This window comes from Cibotium barometz, chromosome 35 (assembly GCF_041138505.1).
Source record: "Cibotium barometz isolate CiBa-2024 chromosome 35, ASM4113850v1, whole genome shotgun sequence".
Classification (NCBI taxonomy): domain Eukaryota; kingdom Viridiplantae; phylum Streptophyta; class Polypodiopsida; order Cyatheales; family Cibotiaceae; genus Cibotium; species Cibotium barometz.
This window is the reverse complement of record NC_141080.1, coordinates 36,175,052-36,195,913: the sequence shown is the minus strand read 5'-3', so window position 1 is coordinate 36,195,913 and position 20,862 is coordinate 36,175,052. Positions and strand designations below refer to the sequence as shown.

Below are 20,862 nucleotides of genomic sequence, written 5' to 3'. Positions count from 1 at the left end.
CTTTCTTCACAGATCTAGCTATCTTTAAAACAATCATTTAATGAAGCCATAGTATCACTGATCATAATCCTCCAAAATATCCGGTTGAATCTTAATTTCCAATCATACCTTCATCAGAGTATCTATGGCATCATTGGCAACAACCAGAATGCTCACACCACCTGTCCACTCAGGGGCATTTTCGATAGTTCCTAGCTCATAGTACCCGGTAATATATTCACTTATAAAAAATTCAAGATGGAATCTCTGTTGAAGATCAGCAAGATCAACCAACAGATCCATATAAGAGAGCCATGGACTCATCCGTTTTGAGGACCAGCAAGGTCAATCAACCAGATCCATGAACGGTTTCAGAAAACAACTCTGACTCCTTGTTCCAATATCTTCCACGACATACATGTGGGTATCTTTGGCGACCCAGAGCCCGAGCATCGTATGGTTAGCACCCTCTAGGATCCTTCATAGGTCACCTAGTACTTCACTCATAGGCCGCTTCCTTGGCCCCTCATCCACCGTACCGGAAGCTCGCCATTTAAATCGAACTGAGGTTGGTTAAGACCTCGCCCGCCCTTGCTACGCGAGACATCCTCCATTGACTCTCCGTCAGCTGTTGCAACTTTATCAGCTGGGTCTCCACGATCTTATTTCACAAGACGGTCAAAATGCTTCCCCAGCGTTCTTGACATAAAACAGTCATTTACAAACAGGTCACAAATACAGTTTCTATAATGAACTCTCGTCTTTCCACATTGTTCCACATCAATCCATATTACTTAATCCACGTCCAATTCATATGTGTACCCATTCTCATCCAATCACATCATTTTCCATCTCATCACATCAGATTCATTCACATCACATATCATCCATTCATATCCCATATCATTCATTCACATTCTGATTCACATGACATTACATCTCATTCATTCTCATCCACATTACATCTCATCCATTCACTCACATCGACATCACATCCTTTCACATACACATCCTCATTTATTCTTCCACATTCACATCCACATTCGTACTTCCACATACACATCCATATCCACTCTTCCACACGTACACATTCACATCCACATCCATTCTTCACATACACATCCGCATTCATACATCCACATCTATACATCCACATCCATTCTTCCACATACACATCCACATTCATTCTTCCACATACTCATCCACATCCATACATCCATATCCATACATCCACATCCACATCCATATCCACATCCATATATCTACATCCATATCCACATACACATTCACATCCATACATCCACATCCATATCCACACCCATACATCTACATCCATATCCACATACACATACACATCCACATCCATACATCCACATCCATATCCACATCCATACATCCACATGCACATCCATACATCCATATCCATATCCACATCCATACATCTACATCCATATCCACATACACATCCACATCCATATCCACATCCATACATCCACATCCACATCCATACATCCACATCCATATCCACATCCATACATCTACATCCATATCCATATACACATCCACATCCATACATCTACATCCATATCCACATACACATCCACATTCATACATCCACATCCATATCCACATCCACATCCACATCTACATCCACATCCACATCCAAAAAAATAAAATCTAATGCCCATCTAATGCTAGCTTCCAAGAAAACTCTCTACCTAGTTTCTTTATCTTTAGAAAAAACTCATGATTTCACAATGTATTAGTCAATTTTCCTCCCACTATATAATCAACAACCACATACACAAAACGAAATACCTTTTTTGTGATGGTCTTTCTCTCAGACCCCTTATCTACATATGGAATATAACACATTGCTTATTGAATTGGTTGAAAGCAAATCCATATGAATGTAATAAGCAAATCCATGCTTGACCATCATGTATGCATTTTGCTTTGCACTCTGTAATAAAGCATTAGCCATGTCTGATATGCATGCATTGTAGAGAGTTATTTTTTGTTTAAAACCCTCCTCGACTAACCAGCTTCCATGTTTAGACTCTGACAAGTTTTTTCATGGTGTACATGACTGATCACTACTCTTCTTCACGTATGCAATAGTTAGAGACATATTAGAAACATCATTAAAGACATTGGTTTTAAAAACAATGGTTCTTATACATATCAAAATCATTACATTGCCCCAATGTGCAATGCACACTTCCCACCAACTCAGCCAAAGATCCATGGCAAGTATATCTATAACTTTTACATTTCCACTATGCCACCATTTTTGGACAAGTCACACTTGAGCTAGTGCATCCTTTTTTGTTGACTCGGTCTGCCACTTCTCGTACATGCTCTTTTGCACGCCTTAGAATGCCTTTATAACAAACTTTGTGGTGTGTATATTTAGGCTTTGTGCCCAATGAAATAAACATAAGTGTTCCCAAACTTTCATTTTTTGTCCTTCATTGTGGACTTATCTAATGGCATTCAATTTTCTTGGGCTTTACCTGCCATGAAACCAAAGAAGTCTGCCTTTTCAAATCTGTGTTCCACCATGACATTATTTATGCACTCCCAAAACAATACTTGGGAAGTCTTGCCTCCTCTTTCATCTTGCAAGTTGCGATAGTTAGAAGCTCCTGCGCAGGCTGCAACTAAGAGGTAATATATAAAGTTGTCTTATTTTTCAAAAGCCATTATTTCTAAGCGACAAGCCATTGTTACTACCTTGGATCATAAACGGACAAGCCATTGTTACCCGATCCATGATGTGTCTAGTGTGGTCAATCCAAGCTCTTCTTAGATCACCATTCCTTGAATGCCTCATTCTATTGGCGAGTTCAACACCCGAGGCTAGTCCTTTAGTAGACATCTTGAAAAAAAAACAACGTTCAGTTTCATTCCCTTGACCTAGAAATCGGCTTCCATGGAAGAAGCCATAATTGCAATCTCTCTTCAAACGTAGCAAGTCATCATAGCCAAATGATTACTTAGGTGGTCCTTGGCGGGGATTTCTAATTTTTGAGCAAAACCATCTGAGCATTTGAGCAAATTGGATCAGAATGTAGTTTTTTTGTGTCAAAGTTTATGAAAACAATCCAAGTGTATGGACCCCTTTTGTGAATAAAGGGGTCATATTGCTTAAGAAAAGAAATGGATATCCTCATTTCTGACTAAACAAGTTTTTTAACTCTTGAAGTTCATGAAATGAGGCCATGATTATGAAACCGTTTTGTAAATGAAGGGTCCATATTGGTCAATTAAAGAAACAATAAAAGAAGTGGTTATCCTTGTAAACTAATAAACCACAACAACTAGTTTTGTGATTGTAAAATTATCCTACAAGGCTTCCCATCATGAAGGTGTGCAATCTGCAAAAAGTATTATTATAATAGTCCTTTCAAATTTTGTTCAACATCATGAAGGTGTGCAATCTGCAAAAACCAGGCCTTGAGGCATGCAAGATAATGCTGTGAAGATCTCTTTTGTACTCAAGTTAGCTTGGTGACCAAAAATATTATCTTTTCTATCCATATAAGTTAATATGTAAATAATATAGCCCAATTTTAAGTCAAATACACTCACAATATTTTCTATTTTGCTATTTGTTGTATTTTCCAATACATGCTCACATTATTTCAAATAAGTTTTCTACCTATGCAAATGAAAATGAAGACATGATTTATCACATAGAAGACATGTTCAAACTTTTGTGATGTAAAATCATCCTTCAAAATGTCCTACCACAATTATCAAGTGGAGAATAATTAGCACACTATCCTTGTGGTTCAAATTACTCATGGAAAAAAGGATTTCTTATATCCAATCCAAGGTACAAAAGGAAATGTAACAAATATAGCCAAATTTTAAGTCAATATTTTACACTCATAGTTTGGTATTTTGCTACTACTAGATGTGTTGAGTTCATGTTATTTCAAATAAGTTTCCTACAAAGCGTCTTGCCACAATTATCAACAAGTAGAGAAACAAACCAAAAATTTACACAAGGAGAAATGCAAAAGGCCCCAAAAACATTGTTCTTGTGGTTCAAAATCTTCATGGAAAAAAGGATTATTATAGATATCTTTTCATTTTGTATTCAACATCATGAAGGTTCAGTCTTCAAAAAAATACCATTTTTGTGCTTCAAAATCCTTATGGAAAAAGGATTATTATAATAGCCCTTCCATTTTTTGTTGACCGTCATGAAAGTACAGTCTCCAAAAACTAAACCTCAATGCATGCGGGACAATGCCTGGAATATCTCTTTTTTACTCAAGGTGGCCTGGTGAACAAACATATTATTTCTGCTATCCAATCCAAGGTATGAAAGGAAGATGTAATAAATATGTTTGCATGGAATATAGGCATCCAATTTGCGGGATCGTCCAATGAAGTCTTCACAATTGCAAGAAGGAAATGGAGAAATGTCAATCTTGTATTCAATACCTTTTTGCATTGATCCTTCTGTAGAAACAATGAACTCAGCATGCTCCATGGCCTTCACGACTGTTGCGTCCTTAACAATGCATTTCATGACCAATGACCTCTGAATTCTATCTTCCATTTCTTTGGAGATTTTGTTTCGCCATCTGATTGCTTTGCCATCTCGACGCCGAGGTCGATCTTCATGCAATACTATTGTTTCATCATGGGCTTGAATTGGTGAAGCACAACTTGCACCCACCATCGGAGTTGACACTCCTAATATGATAAACCCAGCTTGTCAACCTGGCAATCTCTGCACTTGTCAAGGATGTTCCTGATTGAACCTTCCACCTTCCTGGTGATGGTCCTGGAATACCTGTAATGCTAGTTGATGGCTTCCACGTGTGGGTTACATCATTTCCACAAAACCAAATCATTTGGGAGTGCACTCCAATTGGTGTTTAAATCCTCCCAAATAATGATGGTGCAACAACTCCACGTCGATTTTCATGATCCTTTATATTGACAAGCTTGTTACATTTTCCTCCTTGTCCAAGCCAAGCCTGGCAACGGACTTGGCTTGTTATAGGAACTCTTCGTAATGCCCAATTTGCATCATGCACTTCATATTCTTGTACACTCTTGGAATCATCATCCTCAAAACTCTCTGTTGCAAATTTAGTACTAGATTTTGAAGACATGGAGTATCTTTTCTTATTTGCATAACTGTACTCAGGGCGGTGACTATCATCCTCACATATATTTGAAGGCATTGACTTTGGCCTTTTCCTTCGCACAGTCTTGTCATCTCCATCATTAAAACATACTTCAGATGCAACACCCATTTCCTTTGCAACATCACTTGTTAGATCAACAACTGTTTTGGCACTAATGTCAATCCGAGATTTTAAAGATCTTTTTTTTAAGGTCTCTAGACTCGGCCCACTTCCGATAAACTGACCCTTCAAAAAAGATGTGTATCTAGCGCTTTGTAAAATTGCATTTGAGAGGTCACTAATAGAGGCATTGTAGAGACCAACATATTTGACATGGTTCAATCCAACCCTCCAACTACCATGAATAGACTCTGCTAGATTTGTTCGAGGTATCAAGTACTTCTCGTTATCTGACATACTCTGCAGAGATATTGCAATGGCAAAATTACATTATTAACATGACAAAAAAAATTCAAGAGAAATACAAAACCAACCTCTATAATGTAGTGGCCCCAATGGGAAATCCTAGCATGCCACCATGCAAACCAAGTTTCAAGCCGTGGCAAGTCTGAGTCACTTGCATGGCCTGCATTCCACCATGCCCTTAGGCTTCTCATTTCGACTTCTACAGCTTGCTCTTTAGAGGCATCCTTCCAGTGTCTACATCGGATTTTAAATTCCTCTTGGCTGCCAACTTTTATACATGCCTTTGCATGGGAATGAAGACTTTGCTCCCAATGGAAAAGGCAAGAACGCTCTTTCCCTTCCATTATATTGTCAGGGCCACCATTGAAAGTGGCACGTACAGCTCTCCAGTTGGCTTGGGCCTCATCTGCCACCCATGAACCCTTTGAATTCAGCATTGTCAAACCCTTCTGAAACCATTACTTTGTTGAGAGTATCCCAAAATAGAATTTGTGCGTCAGTATCTTCCACCTTGAAGTCACAAGTTGCAATTGTTTGCAACTCTTGGATAAAAGGATTATACACATGGCAAGCCATGGTAGTCCAATCTTTCATTCGCTTCACAAAGTCAAACAACACCCAACAATGACCCAGTTCTCCTCCAGGTCTCATTTTATTTACCAAATCAACCCCTGAACCAGAACCTTGGGTAGACATTTTAAATACATGACACCTACTGAATGAACTATGTTGCAATTGTCCAGGAAACACTACACTTTGGAAATAATTATATCTACAATGTCTTTTCAAGTATAAAATTCCATCTAGCCCATCTGACACAGGTCGAGAGTCACGTCGACTCTCCTCAATCCATCTTGATAATCTACACAGACATAAAGTTGATCAATATTCATTGTGATAACATAATTTAATAAACCAATGCAATAACAAATGTTATGGTAATTACCTTCTTTTGTCAAGCAAAGGTTTACATTGTTTTAGCAAATCTTGTAGCTCAACATCCGACATCTTAATCCCATCTTGCACATTTTTAGACAATAAAGTTTCTAGAATAATGTCTTGGACAATTATATTTTGTATCCCTTTAGGGCATACAGCACCACCAGCCCTCACCATTTCAGAAACTTTGGTTTTAATGGCATCCTTTGTTCTTCTAGTCAAACCATCTCCAACGAGATGATTATGATGGCCATGGTGTATGACTGCACGAGTAAGATTCACACCATCTCTACATTCTGGCATGCAGAGTAACATTTCACAGTAACATCTCTCCAAGCAAATTGGTGGACGACCACAATGTATACATGATAAGGAGCCATATGATTCAATTGACACATTTGCTGGGGCCACTCTAATCAATCTCCCATCCCATTGTGTCTCATTCTCTATCCCAATTCTTTCTTTATAACCACAAGTTGCATTTATACAACGGAGGTGACCTCCACATTCCTTTCTACGAACCACACCAGGAAATACTATATTTGTTGTAACAGGATCACTCCAAACATGACCATCAAATTTTGACTCCGTACCTTTTGTGCGATGTTTCATTGAAGTAGCTGGTAGCTCAAAGAAAACATCACCATCATAAGTAGAAGGCAACTCATCCACAGTGACGCGCATTCCAACCTTCTCATAGGCCTCACGCAATCTGTTCTTTATAGGTAGTTGCATAATAATCTCAATGACACTATGTTGTTTGTCATTCTCAATGTTGCTAGCTGAATCATGTTTCCTTGCCTCATCATTTTTGTTGCAAACAGAGTAGAAATCTTTTTTGTTTTCGTGCACTAGAGTCTTCTGAAGTTCATTGTCATCAAGCTTGAATCTTTCTCCCTTCACGGTGAAAATATCACCAAACTGCGCATCAAGGTGAAACATTTTGTATCCATCGTCATGGACTTCGTATTGCAGCTCCATTGTCAAATCAGACCCATTATCACCAAAGTGCTGATGGATAGATATGGACCCAAGTGTGAATTGAAAATGGCTAGCAAGCACCATCTCTGACAACACTCCTCTACCTATGGAAGTGCGAACAAACATATGCAAAGATCTATCCTCATTCTGAATTGTGACAGATTCCATAAGAACGGAATGGTTGAGCTGTGCAACTCAATGAGATGAAGTCCAAAGGGTGAGATCAAGAGGAGAGTGTTCGTTTCAAGAACTCATTTTAAACAAGAGTCTGCCGCAAGAAAAAATGCTCACAAATGCTTTGCACACACTGCCCATTGTTTATACTCACAACTTTGTAAGATAGGTCTTGTGAAAGTCAGCACAAGTGTGACAATGGTACTGAACCATGATGTAAATTTTAGCCATCATTTGTTAACAACAATACTATAATACCATGGACTCTTAGACCTTTTAATCCCCAACCTTTCTTTGACACGTATGGGAGTTATTGCAAGCCATTCTTGCTAGCAATGACATTTCATTATTGCTACATAAAGTTGATAGATAGATATAAATTATAACTATGGCGAACAAGAAATGGTTGGTTAGCACATCTCTAACCTTTTGAATATAAATTATAGGGGTCTATTGGACTCTATCTTTCATCAATTATTAATGAAAGGTCGACGAAAGGGGTCTATGGGCCTCTATCTTTCATGAACCATTAATTAAATATAGATGTTAATAGACCCCTTTCGTTGACGAAAGGGGTCTATTGGCCTCTATATTTAATTATTCTCTCCAATAGGGGTCTATCATTAATTGAATATTAATCAAAAAAATATTTAATTGTATGTCGACCTCACACAGTAAAATTATCAACCTCACACAGTAATGATGTTTAATTAAATGATCACTCATCATTGCTGCATTCTCATTAGCAATCGAATTCGTATGATAATCATTATAAGTCATGGTTCCTATTAACATCATAGTTCGGTAGCATAGATTGTAATTAAAGCCAATAGACCCCTTTCGTCGACGAAAGGGGTCTATTGGCCATTCATTTTCATGAGAGCCCTTGGATGAATTATGGATTGGATCGGCCATCTCCGCCCTCGCCCTCGTGATGACTCGCGACCCACCCGCACGTCGCCCCCCTTTCCCGCACCCTCGTGTCTCTCTGTACTCTAGGCTCTCATGAAAATAAATGGCCAATAGACCCGTTTCGTCGACGAAAGGGGTCTATTGGCCTTTAAATTTTCTTAAGGGCTCATGAAAATGAAAAGCCAAAATACCCCTTTCGTCGACGAAAGGGGTCTATTGGCCTTTAAATTTTCTTAAAGGGGTCTATTGGCCTTTAAATTTTCTTAAGGGCTCATAAAAATGAAAAGCCAAAATACCCCTTTCGTCGACGAAAGGGGTATTTTGGCCTTTCATTTTCATGAGGAAAAAGGGGCCCCAAATTTGAAAAAAAAAACATTTGTCTTAATTCTCCTCATTAGTCTCTTAAACACCAACCATAAATGCCATAAGTTGAACTGATATCCCTATGAAAAAGCGACTTAAAACTTCAAACAACCATTTTGTTTTTTTGCAATTGTGTTAGCAGACACGATATCACACGATATTTTCATGAAATTTTTTATAACAATAAAATCATGAGAATCTTACACTTTTATAACAATAAAATCATGAGAATCTTACACAAATAACAAGAAGATGGTATCCTTTAATTTCGGCATCGTTTGGGGGTGGCCCACCTTTTTCCTCATGCAAATGAAAGGCCAAAATACCCCTTTCGTCGACGAAAGGGGTATTTTGGCCTTTCATTTTCTTAAAAAAATTAAAGAAAATGAAAGGCCAAAATACCCCTTTCGTGGCCTTTCGTTTTCAATCTTCAACGCCTTCCTGTTTTCATCAACGCTCTGCCTCCCTCGCGTACCTGTATGTTCTTGTACTGTTTTTTCTCTCATAATCAGAATTATCATTGCAATAACATCATCTCTTTTTGTCATTGCGCTCAGTCACAATCTCTTACACTCTCTCTAGCATTTAGAAGGCTAGTGCTGTATGTCCTTGTTGTGCTTTATTTACAATGTTTTTATTTATGCGGGTTCTTCTTGCTTAGAAGTATACTACGCAGAAGAATTGGTTGATATGTGTCTTATAATTTTGTCTTTCCAGCTGGATTGTTTTCATGCATTGCGGCGCAGTGATCCACTATCCGTTTCTCCAACAGCTCTTTTACAACAAGGACTTTCTCCCCTTGTAAGCTTTTCAATTAATGCTGGACTTTTTGATTAGGGAAGATCTTAATGCATCATTGACATAAAATGTTTTCTGAAAAGCAACTTTGGGTTTTAGCTCATTTGGAAGTACTGGCAATAGGTTTTTATCAAGCAGTCAAGATTGTGTCTTCACCCAGAGCTCTAGTTGATTTTACGATTTTGTGGTAGATAATGGAAATAATGGAGAGATGCATATAGATATTTAGCATTGCGGGTCAGGCTGGTGTATTTGGCGAGACAGGAGGTCAGGATTCCTCTCATCAGCATGTAAGATTTGGGGAGAGATTATCCACACTCTTTGTGCAGAGTGGGATTTTGACGTGTTTTTCTTGGTAATATAATGAGATTTGGCTTTTCTTGAAAAATTGAAAGAAAGATCATAATACAACGGTGCATTGTAATGTGAGTTTTAAAAGCAGTTCTTTTGAGAGGGAAAGAAAGTGTACTTGATACTCAAGCCTGTCTTAAAGACTAGAGGCACGATGTTGCTATATAGCTACGCTAGTCCCTCATTGCTACACATAATTGACTGCACATTTTACATAGTTCATCTGCACTTGCCAGGAACTTAGTCGTATGTTGTGGTCTTGGATTTGTCAGATGCAAGCTACATAGGCGTGAGTTTACACATCCCTGGAAGCCTAGAATCACACATTATTTCTTTGCATTCAGAAAGGGCTTGTAGTATATGATAAATGATTGATTTTCCAATTTTGTCTAAGATCCAATTGGATTTGTGAACACTGAGTGCTAGTTGAGATGTTTTGCAGCCTCTATGTAAAATGTTTGTACCAACTCATCTATGTATTAATTGTTTTACCAAGTGTACCTGTTGTTGTTGGCCACTTATACCAATTGTTGATGCCCTTTCTCTACTGTGGGCTGCATATTGTGTACATGTACTTTTTTTTTCTCTCTAGTAGATCCTTCTGTAGTGGTGGCTTGAAGGCAGCTTGGTCTCCCGCCCGAAGGCAATACAATTAGATGATTACAACCAATCCACTAATGAAGAGTCAATATTTTTTCAACTATAGTATCCATACTACAAGGCTCCTTTTACTTAGATAAAGGGCCGCACTCATACATACTAGGAGAGTTATAACGTTACCTCGTTGATTCAAAAGATACTTTGGCACTCATACATATCCCACTTCTTTTAGTTGTCCTTACATGGCGGCCTCCCCATTATTTAGTGGAGAGCTATTTTTGGTGCAGACCCTAGATGCCCGGTAGCTTGTAAGATAGTACAACATTGCATATGGGGGTGTAGATCTCCTCAAAGGATTTTGGGCTTAGCATATATAAGTAGATTGAGGAGAGATACCATACATGTTACTTAGGGTGCTTGAGACGAGGAGGATATACATGAGTTTTGTCCAAAACAAGAAGCCACAACTCATATCTATGAACATGTAAGCATATCAAAAGTTTAGTGATCTTTCATCTCTTAGATTTACAAGTATGATTGTACGCTTTTAAGGTTAATAACTTGTTCTTGTATGCTTAATAACTTTTTCTTATATGCTTTTGTTGTCCAGCTAGTCTCCTCAAGCCCCATCATCTCGTCAAGTGCAACTTCAATTAGCAGCATCACGATCAAGCTTCAGGTATTTTCTATTTTGAAGCCTCTTGGGGTTTCTTTGTATGCTATTGAAGTAATGCTGGGACTTAATTGACCTTGTAAGTCTATTCTATGCCATGTGATGACTTCTTTTTTTAAATGCATCTTTGTCACATTGGCAGGATGGTAAAATTAAGAACTTCTGAGAGGAGGGGGAGAGGTGGAAGAGGAGAACGAGGAGGCAAGAGAGGTGGAAGGACAAGTAGCAAGAGAAGTTTGCAAGTGGAATCTACACCAAATTTAGAGATTCAAAAAGAGGTTGAAATTGAAGTTGAAGAGGATAAGGAGATGGAAGACTTTGAAGACACTACTATAATTGTGGAGGAATCTTCTAAGAAGAGAAAGAAAGAGGATAAACAACTAGATGAGGAGTTTGAGCAAGAGTTTCCTGCTGCACTTGATATTGGCCAAGGGAAGGATGTTATTGAATCTCTTGCAATCAATCCTGGAAAGATTGCTCCCTTGATCCCATTATGTCGTTGTGTTGTAAACACAAGAGTGAGAGGCCTACGAACTGATATGGATAGCCTAAAGCAAGCTCTAGAGGCAGAAAAATATATTCAACAGAAAGGAATGTTTATTTTATCTACAACACTTTCGGACGGTGTTTCACAAGAGGTGACAGATGAAATTGAACAATCATGGGATTCTTGTTGGAGGGATGTAAATGCAGAATTTGAGGCACAAATTGTTGATGATGCTGATTGGTCATTTTTGTCTCGAAAGATGTTTTTTGTGTGGGAGGGGAATCACCGTACTGTTGCATGGATGTCTCTAATTGAGGAGAAATTCAAGACATCAAAGGCATGGCATATTCGAGTTTTAGCAAGTTTTATTACTCCAGAGAAAGAAACAGAAATGAAGCTAATAGCTGCTCTTCAAAGGTTCAATCTGTAAGTGCGAGTTCTTACTTATATGTGTTACCTTTTTTTGAGCTTTTAAGGGTTTTGTGAACAATTCTTAATATGTTTGAAGCTATGTATTTTTTATTTTTCAGCCTTAATGAAACAGCAATTATTAAAACAAATCTCAAGGATTATTTGTTCAACACGAAGACAATGTGTTCATGTGATGAGAATGAGTACTTATCACTTTTTTCTGAGGAAGAAAAAAAGACACTTGAAAAGCATAGGGCAAATGAAAGCAGTAAAGGATCAAGTACTTGGTATCCTTTGACATCTCTGATGCTAGGGAGAATGGTATTTGCAGTAAGTTTCATACCATTTGTCATGGATGTCTTTTAAATTAGAACTAACTAATTCATTGTACTCATTCATCTCTTTGGAATATATTTTAGCCACTATACAAGCAAGATTATGAGGCAAAGCTAAAGGAACTTCAGCCAAATTTGAGTGTTGCTGATATGGAGAAATCACTTAAAAGTATTCGAAAGGATGTGAATCTCAAGTATGGTCAAAAAATGATCAAGGTATGGTTAATTTAATGATTCTTAACATAAAGTTGACTTTTTAAAGTGTTCAAGTGTTTTTTGAGATTGGTCATATGATCTTTGTTTACAAAATGATCAAGGTATGGGATATGCATGTATTGTATGATTAAAAAATACAGTTGAGTGTGACGATTGCATGTACTGTTTATATGTAGATTCTGTCTATTGTCAAACCAACAAATGGTGAAGATTGGTTTAATATCTTGTGGAGCCTCCCATTTGATGATAAATCATCCATTGTCACATTGGAAAAGTTGTATAACATCTCCATTGCAAAAGTCTCAAAGGAGACACAACTAGCAACCCTCAGAATCTTAGGGTCAGATTCAAATTTGAGAACAAGTTATGGGATGCCAAAAGCTGATAGAGAATTCATAAAGTGGATGGCGAAAGAGGCATGGATGGATCAGTTGCTTTGTGAATCTGAGAGGTTACTCTCTCAGGTCTTGGTTGCTAGTCAACAAGCTAGCTTTGTGCTTCCTCAAGATCCTACGTTGAGAGAGTATTTTGGGGAAATACAAGCAATGAACAGACTTGAACTTTATGAAGATTTAAAGGATTCAATGACTGTTGCTACAGCTACAACAGGACAAATGGAGATGACGAGGGCATCTCGACGATTGGTATTTAGGTAAGCAATACATGTTTTTTCCTTTTCAATTAAAAATCCATCCTTAAGTATTTCGCTTTTGTACTAAGACTCTTATTGTATGCAGATTCTTGCAATCCTTAAAAGCTGTTGGTAAGATTGAAAAATTGTTGCCCATATGTTGAGTATGGACAAAAATTCAGGACTTAAAATTCTGTATGTACTCTCCAAACATGATAGAAAAAGAAGGGAAGCAAGTGCTCTCTGAGTGGGAGAGAAAGAACTGCCCGTGGTGGCTCGATATGAAAAAAGGATGTTGCATCGAGGAGGAGGTAGAGCTGTACACACAGCATAAAAAGGGAGAGATGGGTTCATCAAGCTCAAATTCAGTCCATGAGGATGATGTAGTCATTGAGGTTCAAAAAACACTTGAGAAGATGACTAAAAAGGACAAAGATTCAAGTATGGAACTAAAGAAGGGTGGTAGGCCACCAAAAAATCCTGGTACTAATAATGGTAAGTTCTCTTGATCTTTTTTCAAGCTATTATTTGTTTGTGTAACATATGTTGTTATCACTTTGTGTCTTTACATATGTGGTGTGGGTTCAGATGTGCAGGTACTGCAGTCTACACCCATTCTGAAAGGATGTAAATGGAAAGATAGGTCTGTCCGCTTTTTGTACATTCCATTGACCTCTCTAACTTTGAATCAGAGTGGCACATGTGATGCTTCACATTGCAAGGTTTGGTGCTATGATTATGTCGAGTTTGGGAAGCAATTGTCTGTCTCAAACTTCACACAAGCCTATATAGACATGAAGGAATACTTTGTGGGTCTTGGAGGTGAAAGAAAAACAAGAAATGGTAAGAGTGTTGCTTGGGCTGCAGATTTTGTCATTATTGATCTGCCTACACAGCTAGAAGCTCTTGGAGTAGAGGATTCCACATCTCCATCTTGGAATTTATTAACAGAGGACCATGTACGCTACTCCTTGCTAGTAGCGGCCACAGTTGTTTCAGATTCTGGCTGGATCCTAGTTATGTGTGCTCCTCATGTTCTTCATTTGGTTGAGCGTTATGCTAGGATCAGTAGATTGGAGTTTGCATGTCGAATGTACATGCAATGCTTAGATGCATATTGCACAATCAAAGTTGGTGGTATTGATCATAAGGTGAGACAATTGTCATACAATGACCTGTTGAAAGAATTTATGCTCTCGTATAATGAAATGGCTTGTACTAAGTATATGTTTAATTCTTTTCTTATCTTTAGGTGGATGTTGTGGTTTTATGCCTTCTTCATCGGGCTGGTATGTCTTGTGTTTGTAATCCTGGAAATGCTTCCATGGGGGTTGGTACCAAATTGGGCATTGCTTTTGGAAGTAGTTTGTTTCATCATTATTTACCAACAAGTGAGCAGACTATAAAACATGGAGAGAGTATTCCATGGAGAGGTGCATTGGAGAAGGCTACCAACAAGTGAGCAGACTATAAAACATGGAGAGAGTATTTACCAACAAGTGAGCAGACTATAAAACATGGAGAGAGTATTCCATGGAGAGGTGCATTGGAGAAGGCTCCATGCATGAGCAGACTATAAAACATGGAGAGAGTATTTACCAACAAGTGAGCAGACTATAAAACATGGAGAGAGTATTCCATGGAGAGGTGCATTGGAGAAGGCTCCATGCATGATGTTGTACTTCTTGGAGTTCTTGTGTCCAATTTCTGGACATGTGGTGGACTTAGGTGCTGGGACTGGTTCTATGCAAAAAGCATGCGTGCATTCTGGGAGAGCATGCTTATCTATTGAGAATGATCCTGACATTTGCAATTCTATATTGCAACCATTTTTGGATGGACAGAAAGGAAAGGGAAATGTGTTAAGCAACTATGGGACTCTAAATGATTCCGAAGATGTGGAAATGGTTGTTAATCTTCCAGACGACTAGTAAGTATGTTACTCTCGTGTTTAATCTTTTTAAACTTATTTGTTGGTTGGAGAATATTATTATCAATGAGGCATTGATATTGATTGATCTATTTTAGCTTTTTGCCTTCTTATGCAGGTGCTATGGCTGAGATGATGTGTAATGACATTGCATTCAATGCCCCCATCAAAGAGAGAAGGCATCGTCGCAATATCTATGTGGATGACATTAGTAAAGAAGATTGAGTCTAGTGATTTGACATGAGTTTTTCCCTTCAAGCATCGAGTCTAGTGATTTGACATGAGTATTTCCCTTCAAGCAATTCATTTTGCTTGTGATGCCCTAGTATTGAACATGCATAACTTTTGTGGTGTCTTACACCTATTTCATTTGCTAGAGATGTAGTAATCATATTGAAGAACTATTAGTACATCATGTGAGTACCCACCATGAATATTAATCTCAATATCGCATATTCAATTTTGAGCATGTTGGTTTCATAAAACTTTTTCTATTTGCTAGAGATGTGATAATCATGTCATATCTTAATTAAGGTTTGCATGTCAAAACTATGAGTTGTGTACAAATGATCATCATGGTGAATTGAATCTTGAAGTATCTCCTTGCAACTAATAAATGTTTCGGCATAGATGCATGCAAATTTGCACCCTAAATTCTTCACCATGTGACTTGCAATCATTTCATCATCACTATCTATCATGGTAGTATGAATGATGGATGATGTAGGTGGAGGGTGTTGAAATGAAGTAGACATGAAAAGTAGTTTTGTGAATAAAGGGATCTTATAAGCCCTAAATACTATTGGAAAGAAATGTAATTAAATGTATATAGCCTCTTTGTAGGGTAGTTTTATGACTAAAGGGTGTGTGATGTTAGCGGCATTTTTGTGGGGTAGAAATGTATATAGTATCTTCTTGGGGTAGTTTTATGACTAAATGGTGTGTGATGTTATGATAAAATTGTCTACGAAATCACAATATAGGCCATGCTCAGAAAAATGTGCTCAGACTAAGACGCTCAGAGAAAAGACATACCCGTCCTTGGCAAACGTGCATGAGAGCTGTTGACCTTTCAAACCTACAAGAAAGGAAATTTTAATCACTTTGTATATATGGCCTTAACAAATGCTTCTCTAATTTAACTCACCACTTGTTCTCAATTAGCGGGCTAAGTTCTTCTAGCACATTATTGAATTCTTTATTGCCAAGCTCATGTCCTTGATATCCTTCTTGGGCTAATGAAGTTAGCACCAACTCCTTGACAACACACATTTGCACCTTCCTTGGACTGGCACCTGCATCAACTTTAATTACTCTTTGAACCATTACTTTAGTCTTTTCAAGCAATGCCTTTAATGTTCCGGCCTGGACACCATGTGAATGAATTCTGGTGTGTATTAGAAGCCATGTTAGACGATCATCACTAGGCATGACATAATACACATAGCATGCACAAGATACCTTGCAAAAGTAGTTGGCTTTTTGCAATAGTGACAATTGAGCTTTTCATCTCATTAATAGCCAGGACACCAACTTCACAAGTTTTCTTTATGCACCCTTTAAATCTAATGTCATTAGGGAAGCCATTGTTCAAATGGGATGTGGTGGTTAAACAATGCATTTCACCAATGCAATGGCTTATCCTACACACCCTTGGAAAGTTGACATTTGATGTAGCTGCCTTTGTCCACATGTGACCATCATACTTATGAACCATGCCTGTTTTAGAACCCATGATGGCAGGAAACTCAAATATTACATCCCCGTCATAGAATCTAAGAAGCTTATTCACCTGAAACACCCGTGGTGTACGTCTCACCATCTTTGTCAAAGTGTTCTCCTTCTGCATGTTCAATAAGAATTCTATAGTGCTTTTTGATTTTAAGGGTGAAAGTAATTCATGGTTGGGTAGCTGGGTGTTTAGAGGCACTACATCTAATACAGATGTCTTCTGTAGCACACTATTATAAGAATTTGTTGAACTTTCAATATTCACATAATTAGAGGTACCAATTGATGTATTGGATATTGAGCTTACACATACCTCATATGCAATAGATATCAGGTCATCAAGGAGGTAGAGCTCCTTGCCTTCTATATCTTGAAGTGGAACAAGGGCAACACGTGTCTCTTTATCTGCTGTGATTGTGATCACCTCTAAACCCTTGAATTGTGATCGCCTCTAAACCCTTGAATTGTGATGGTAAACATTTTTGAATAAGAAATTCTTTGTTCACAAAGCCTTTTCCATTGGTCAAAGGCACCCTCATCTCACATGTTGTATCATTGTTGGAGAAAATAAGTAGAGCCTCCATAATAGAGATAGAGAGAGAAATGTGTGTGAGAGAGAGATAGAGGGGGATGTGTGCATGTGTGAGAGAGAGAAAGAGAGTGGGAGAGAATCACAAGTTAGGAGGTCCTCATTGTCAGTTGTTAGGCAAAATTTTGTAAAGGTATTTTGGGCTTGTGTACACATGGGACGCATGGCATGTGAAAAGCTTTGCCCTGAATGCCCCGGCAGGTGTACAGAGTGGGTGGTTTTATGTTTTTTTATGAGCTTTTGGTAATGCCTCCACATGAAAATATTATGGGAACCCCAAATGTGATGATGGTTGGTCGATCTGGGGCTGATTCTGGATGCAGTCCATGGCGCTCCATTATTTAGTAAGCACGTGATGACGGTTGGTAGTGCATGGAGCATAAAGGCCTTAATACATAAGGGCCTTAATAAATACCATGTATTTTTCAAGGGTGGCGAAAGTGAAAACATCAACCAAAGAAAACGCAGCAGAAGCATGGTGGGCACGTGATTTCCAAATGCAGAGCGGCGCCAATCTGGGACTTGCCGGATTCCACAAAAGAATTCTTGAAGTTTCTAAAAAAAAAGAGGAATGATGGCGATGACAGAAGGGGGTTGCTTTTGTTTTGCTTTGTAGCCGACGGTGGGCTGGTAGCAAGGAAGAGGGAGTATAGCTGCTAGCGAGCAGGTTTTTTTCTAGTTTTTTTGCAGCTCTGCTGGTGGCGACAGAGAGAAGGGGTTCTTTTTGTTTTGGAGAGCCGCCAGTTCTCAGTGGATGGTGGCGAAGAAGGGAGATAGTACATCTGCCGGGCAAGGAGGTTTTCTTTGTTAGCTGCGCAGAGCTGGTAGCAGAGAGAGAGGGTGTCTTGTTGCCTTTACTGCCGCAGAGATAAGAGCAAAGTTTTCTTTGGGTTGGAAAGCCGCCTCTGAGTGAAGGTGGTGTGTTCGTTTGTATAGCTGCCGTAGAGTTCAGGAAAAAGGGTGCGGGTGCCGCACATATTAGTGAAGCAGCGAGTGATAGTGGAAGCCCTCCTGGCATCATACTTCCAGCCGCTCACTATTTTGACTGTGCAGCTTCGCCAAGCGCACAAGAGACCGAGGTTTTCTTTTGGCTGGCGATCGCAGCTCATGTACAAAGTCGCCACAGTAGGGGGGGCGAAGTCGTCAACGGCAGCGTAGGCAGTAAAACTGAAGAGCACGCTGTTTTTACAGGAAGAAGAAGAGGTTGGTGTTGAGTGCAGCTGAGTAGTGAAAAGAAGGCGCCAACTGTAACGAAGCCAAAAGAACAAGATAGAGAGCGTGGACTGCAGAGTAGAGAGGAGTGAAGGGGTGGTGTCGACTACAGGCATGGAGACAAGGAAGTGCTGTGCGCTGGCGATGACAGAGATGGGTTCCTTTTGTTTGTTTTGCCGCCAGTTCTCTGCGGCTAGTGTCTGGTGATGCCAGAGAGTTTTTTTCTTGTTGGGGTGCAGCTCGTAGTAGCGAGCAGGGACAGCCTTGTGAGTATACATCTTGTGTGTTGATGTGAAGGTGTCGTGTATGTAAGGTTGTGTGAGGAAAAGCTTCTGTGTCGGAAGAAGCTTGTATGAAGTGTTGGACTAGGAATTCAAAGATGAATGATACTGGTGACGTATCTGGCTATGGTTGTGTGTTGGTATCCTGTGTGTGTTGATTTGCAGGAGAAGGCATGATTGACGTGTTTGGTGGTGTAGTCCACGGGTTTACACTCTCACAGCGCACTTTGTGCTAGCCTTCGATTACCTCGTCATGCACACAGTGGAAGTGTATGTGTTTGCTGGGTGTTTACTTTGATTATGGTGCCCCTGTTTTGTGCTAGTGATTCCAAGGTTGGGGGAGTGGGAAGCTATAGAGGCCTGTTCCCGTGTTCTTTTTTCCGCTCCACATCAGTCATCATTTACGTTACCATTTGTATTAGGGTTAGGATTAGGGTTAGTGATAGTGTTAACCATTTTAACTTCAGTGTGATAAAAAAGTAAAAAATTTAAATTGTTAGGGTTAGGATTAGGGTTAGTGATAGTGTTAACCATTTTAACTTCAGTGTGATAAAAAAGTAAAAATTTTTAATTTTTAATTTTTACAAAAAAATTAAGTATTATTTTATTTTCTCTTTATAAAGTAACACAATACTAGTTCTTTTGTGTAATAGAGTGCAAAACACTAACACAAGTACTAGCTATTTTGTGTAATAGAGTGTAAAACAGTGAGCATCATAGAGTTCTTTTTTTCAAAGAGCACAAGTTTACATCCCATAACTACTCTAAATAAAGAGAAAAATGCTATCTCATACTAAAGGGTAAGTGCTTCATGAGCACAAAGCTCAGAAAGTAAGGTCATCAAAGCTTATACAATGCCAAATTACCAAAGCAAAAGAAAAGAGAACAAGGAACCAAAGCATAGTCTTAAAACCACGTGTGCTATTTACTCAAAGCATTTTTAGCAAAAATTTACGAGTTTCCTATTTCATATACAAGCAAAAATATTATATAATGGCACACAAGACATCAAAACATCTCACTATTTGCAAGTGTGTGTTAAAATGCTCCAAAACCATGGAGATTCTTCAAGTTTCTCCCACCTCATTCTTGAATTGGTTGTAGAGAAGAGAAGAAGATAAAAGAAAACCCTTTGGATGCCTTGGTCTAAGCCAACATGTTGATTTTCCTCCTCATTATCTGATAGTAGTTAAACTATAAATACTAACCAACGAACATTTTGATGGCAATTCTCTATCACATACCTTGGACAATGTGAGAGTTATTATTATCTTCTATTCTAATAATTATCGGGCAACATTTATACTATCTTGTTGTTTCCCACTACATTGGGAACATGATGCATTGGTGTTCTTGCAACTGTTTCTTTGACCAATTTTCTTATGGTTGCTATATTGGACTAAGAGATACAATAGTAGTAGTGATTGTGTTCCTCTCAGTGAGCTTAAATTGTAATGTTAGGACCTAAGTCAAGGGGCTTGCATGCTTCTTTATGTTCAGTAAAAGTGCATTTTTGAGATCAATAAATTTTGCATTGTATAAGGTTAATGTGCCCTTGAATACTTTATCGCTTTTCAGCAAGCTAGCATGATTTAGCTTTGCTAGGTTGGTTTCGCGGGCAAGACATCCAAGGATTTATCATCATCAAACTCCTATCGGTGAAAAAAAACAAGTGCTTTAATGCATTGAT

At 38.6% G+C, this 20,862-nt stretch overlaps 2 protein-coding genes across 4 annotated transcripts; both read left to right on the top strand.

Moving 5' to 3' along the window:
• Positions 1-11,290: 11,290 nt before the first annotated feature.
• Positions 11,291-13,454, top strand: LOC147618395 (uncharacterized). Its single transcript, XM_086775242.1, has 5 exons — positions 11,291-11,355; positions 11,492-12,262; positions 12,367-12,577; positions 12,667-12,798; positions 12,975-13,454. The coding sequence occupies exons 2-5, from the start codon at positions 11,493-11,495 to the stop codon at positions 13,452-13,454; spliced, it is 1,593 nt and encodes a 530-aa protein (XP_086631368.1). The 5' UTR covers positions 11,291-11,355; position 11,492.
• Positions 13,455-13,535: 81 nt separating this feature from the next.
• Positions 13,536-15,828, top strand: LOC147618394 (uncharacterized). 3 transcript variants are annotated; one of them, XM_086775151.1, is made up of 5 exons: positions 13,536-13,924; positions 14,018-14,580; positions 14,682-14,862; positions 15,077-15,359; positions 15,478-15,828. In XM_086775151.1, coding segments are annotated over exons 1-5 (1,326 nt in total). In that variant the 5' UTR covers positions 13,536-13,626; the 3' UTR covers positions 15,479-15,828. The 3 variants fall into 3 exon arrangements, with proteins under 3 accessions (XP_086631277.1, XP_086631276.1, XP_086631278.1); XM_086775150.1 differs by having other exon boundaries at positions 15,458-15,828; XM_086775152.1 differs by having other exon boundaries at positions 15,077-15,363.
• Positions 15,829-20,862: the final 5,034 nt, after the last annotated feature.

Bases quoted from the DNA above. Each gene is read 5' to 3' on its own strand.
- LOC147618394 (XM_086775150.1), top strand. From the start codon at position 13,627: ATGTACTCTCCAAACATGATAGAAAAAGAAGGGAAGCAAGTGCTCTCT. The intron at 13,925-14,017 runs GTAAGTTCTCTT...GTGTGGGTTCAG, and splicing joins AAATCCTGGTACTAATAATG to ATGTGCAGGTACTGCAGTCT. The intron at 14,581-14,681 runs GTGAGACAATTG...TCTTATCTTTAG, and splicing joins TTGGTGGTATTGATCATAAG to GTGGATGTTGTGGTTTTATG.
- LOC147618395 (XM_086775242.1), top strand. From the start codon at position 11,493: ATGGTAAAATTAAGAACTTCTGAGAGGAGGGGGAGAGGTGGAAGAGGA. The intron at 12,263-12,366 runs GTAAGTGCGAGT...TTTATTTTTCAG, and splicing joins GCTCTTCAAAGGTTCAATCT to CCTTAATGAAACAGCAATTA. The intron at 12,578-12,666 runs GTAAGTTTCATA...AATATATTTTAG, and splicing joins TAGGGAGAATGGTATTTGCA to CCACTATACAAGCAAGATTA.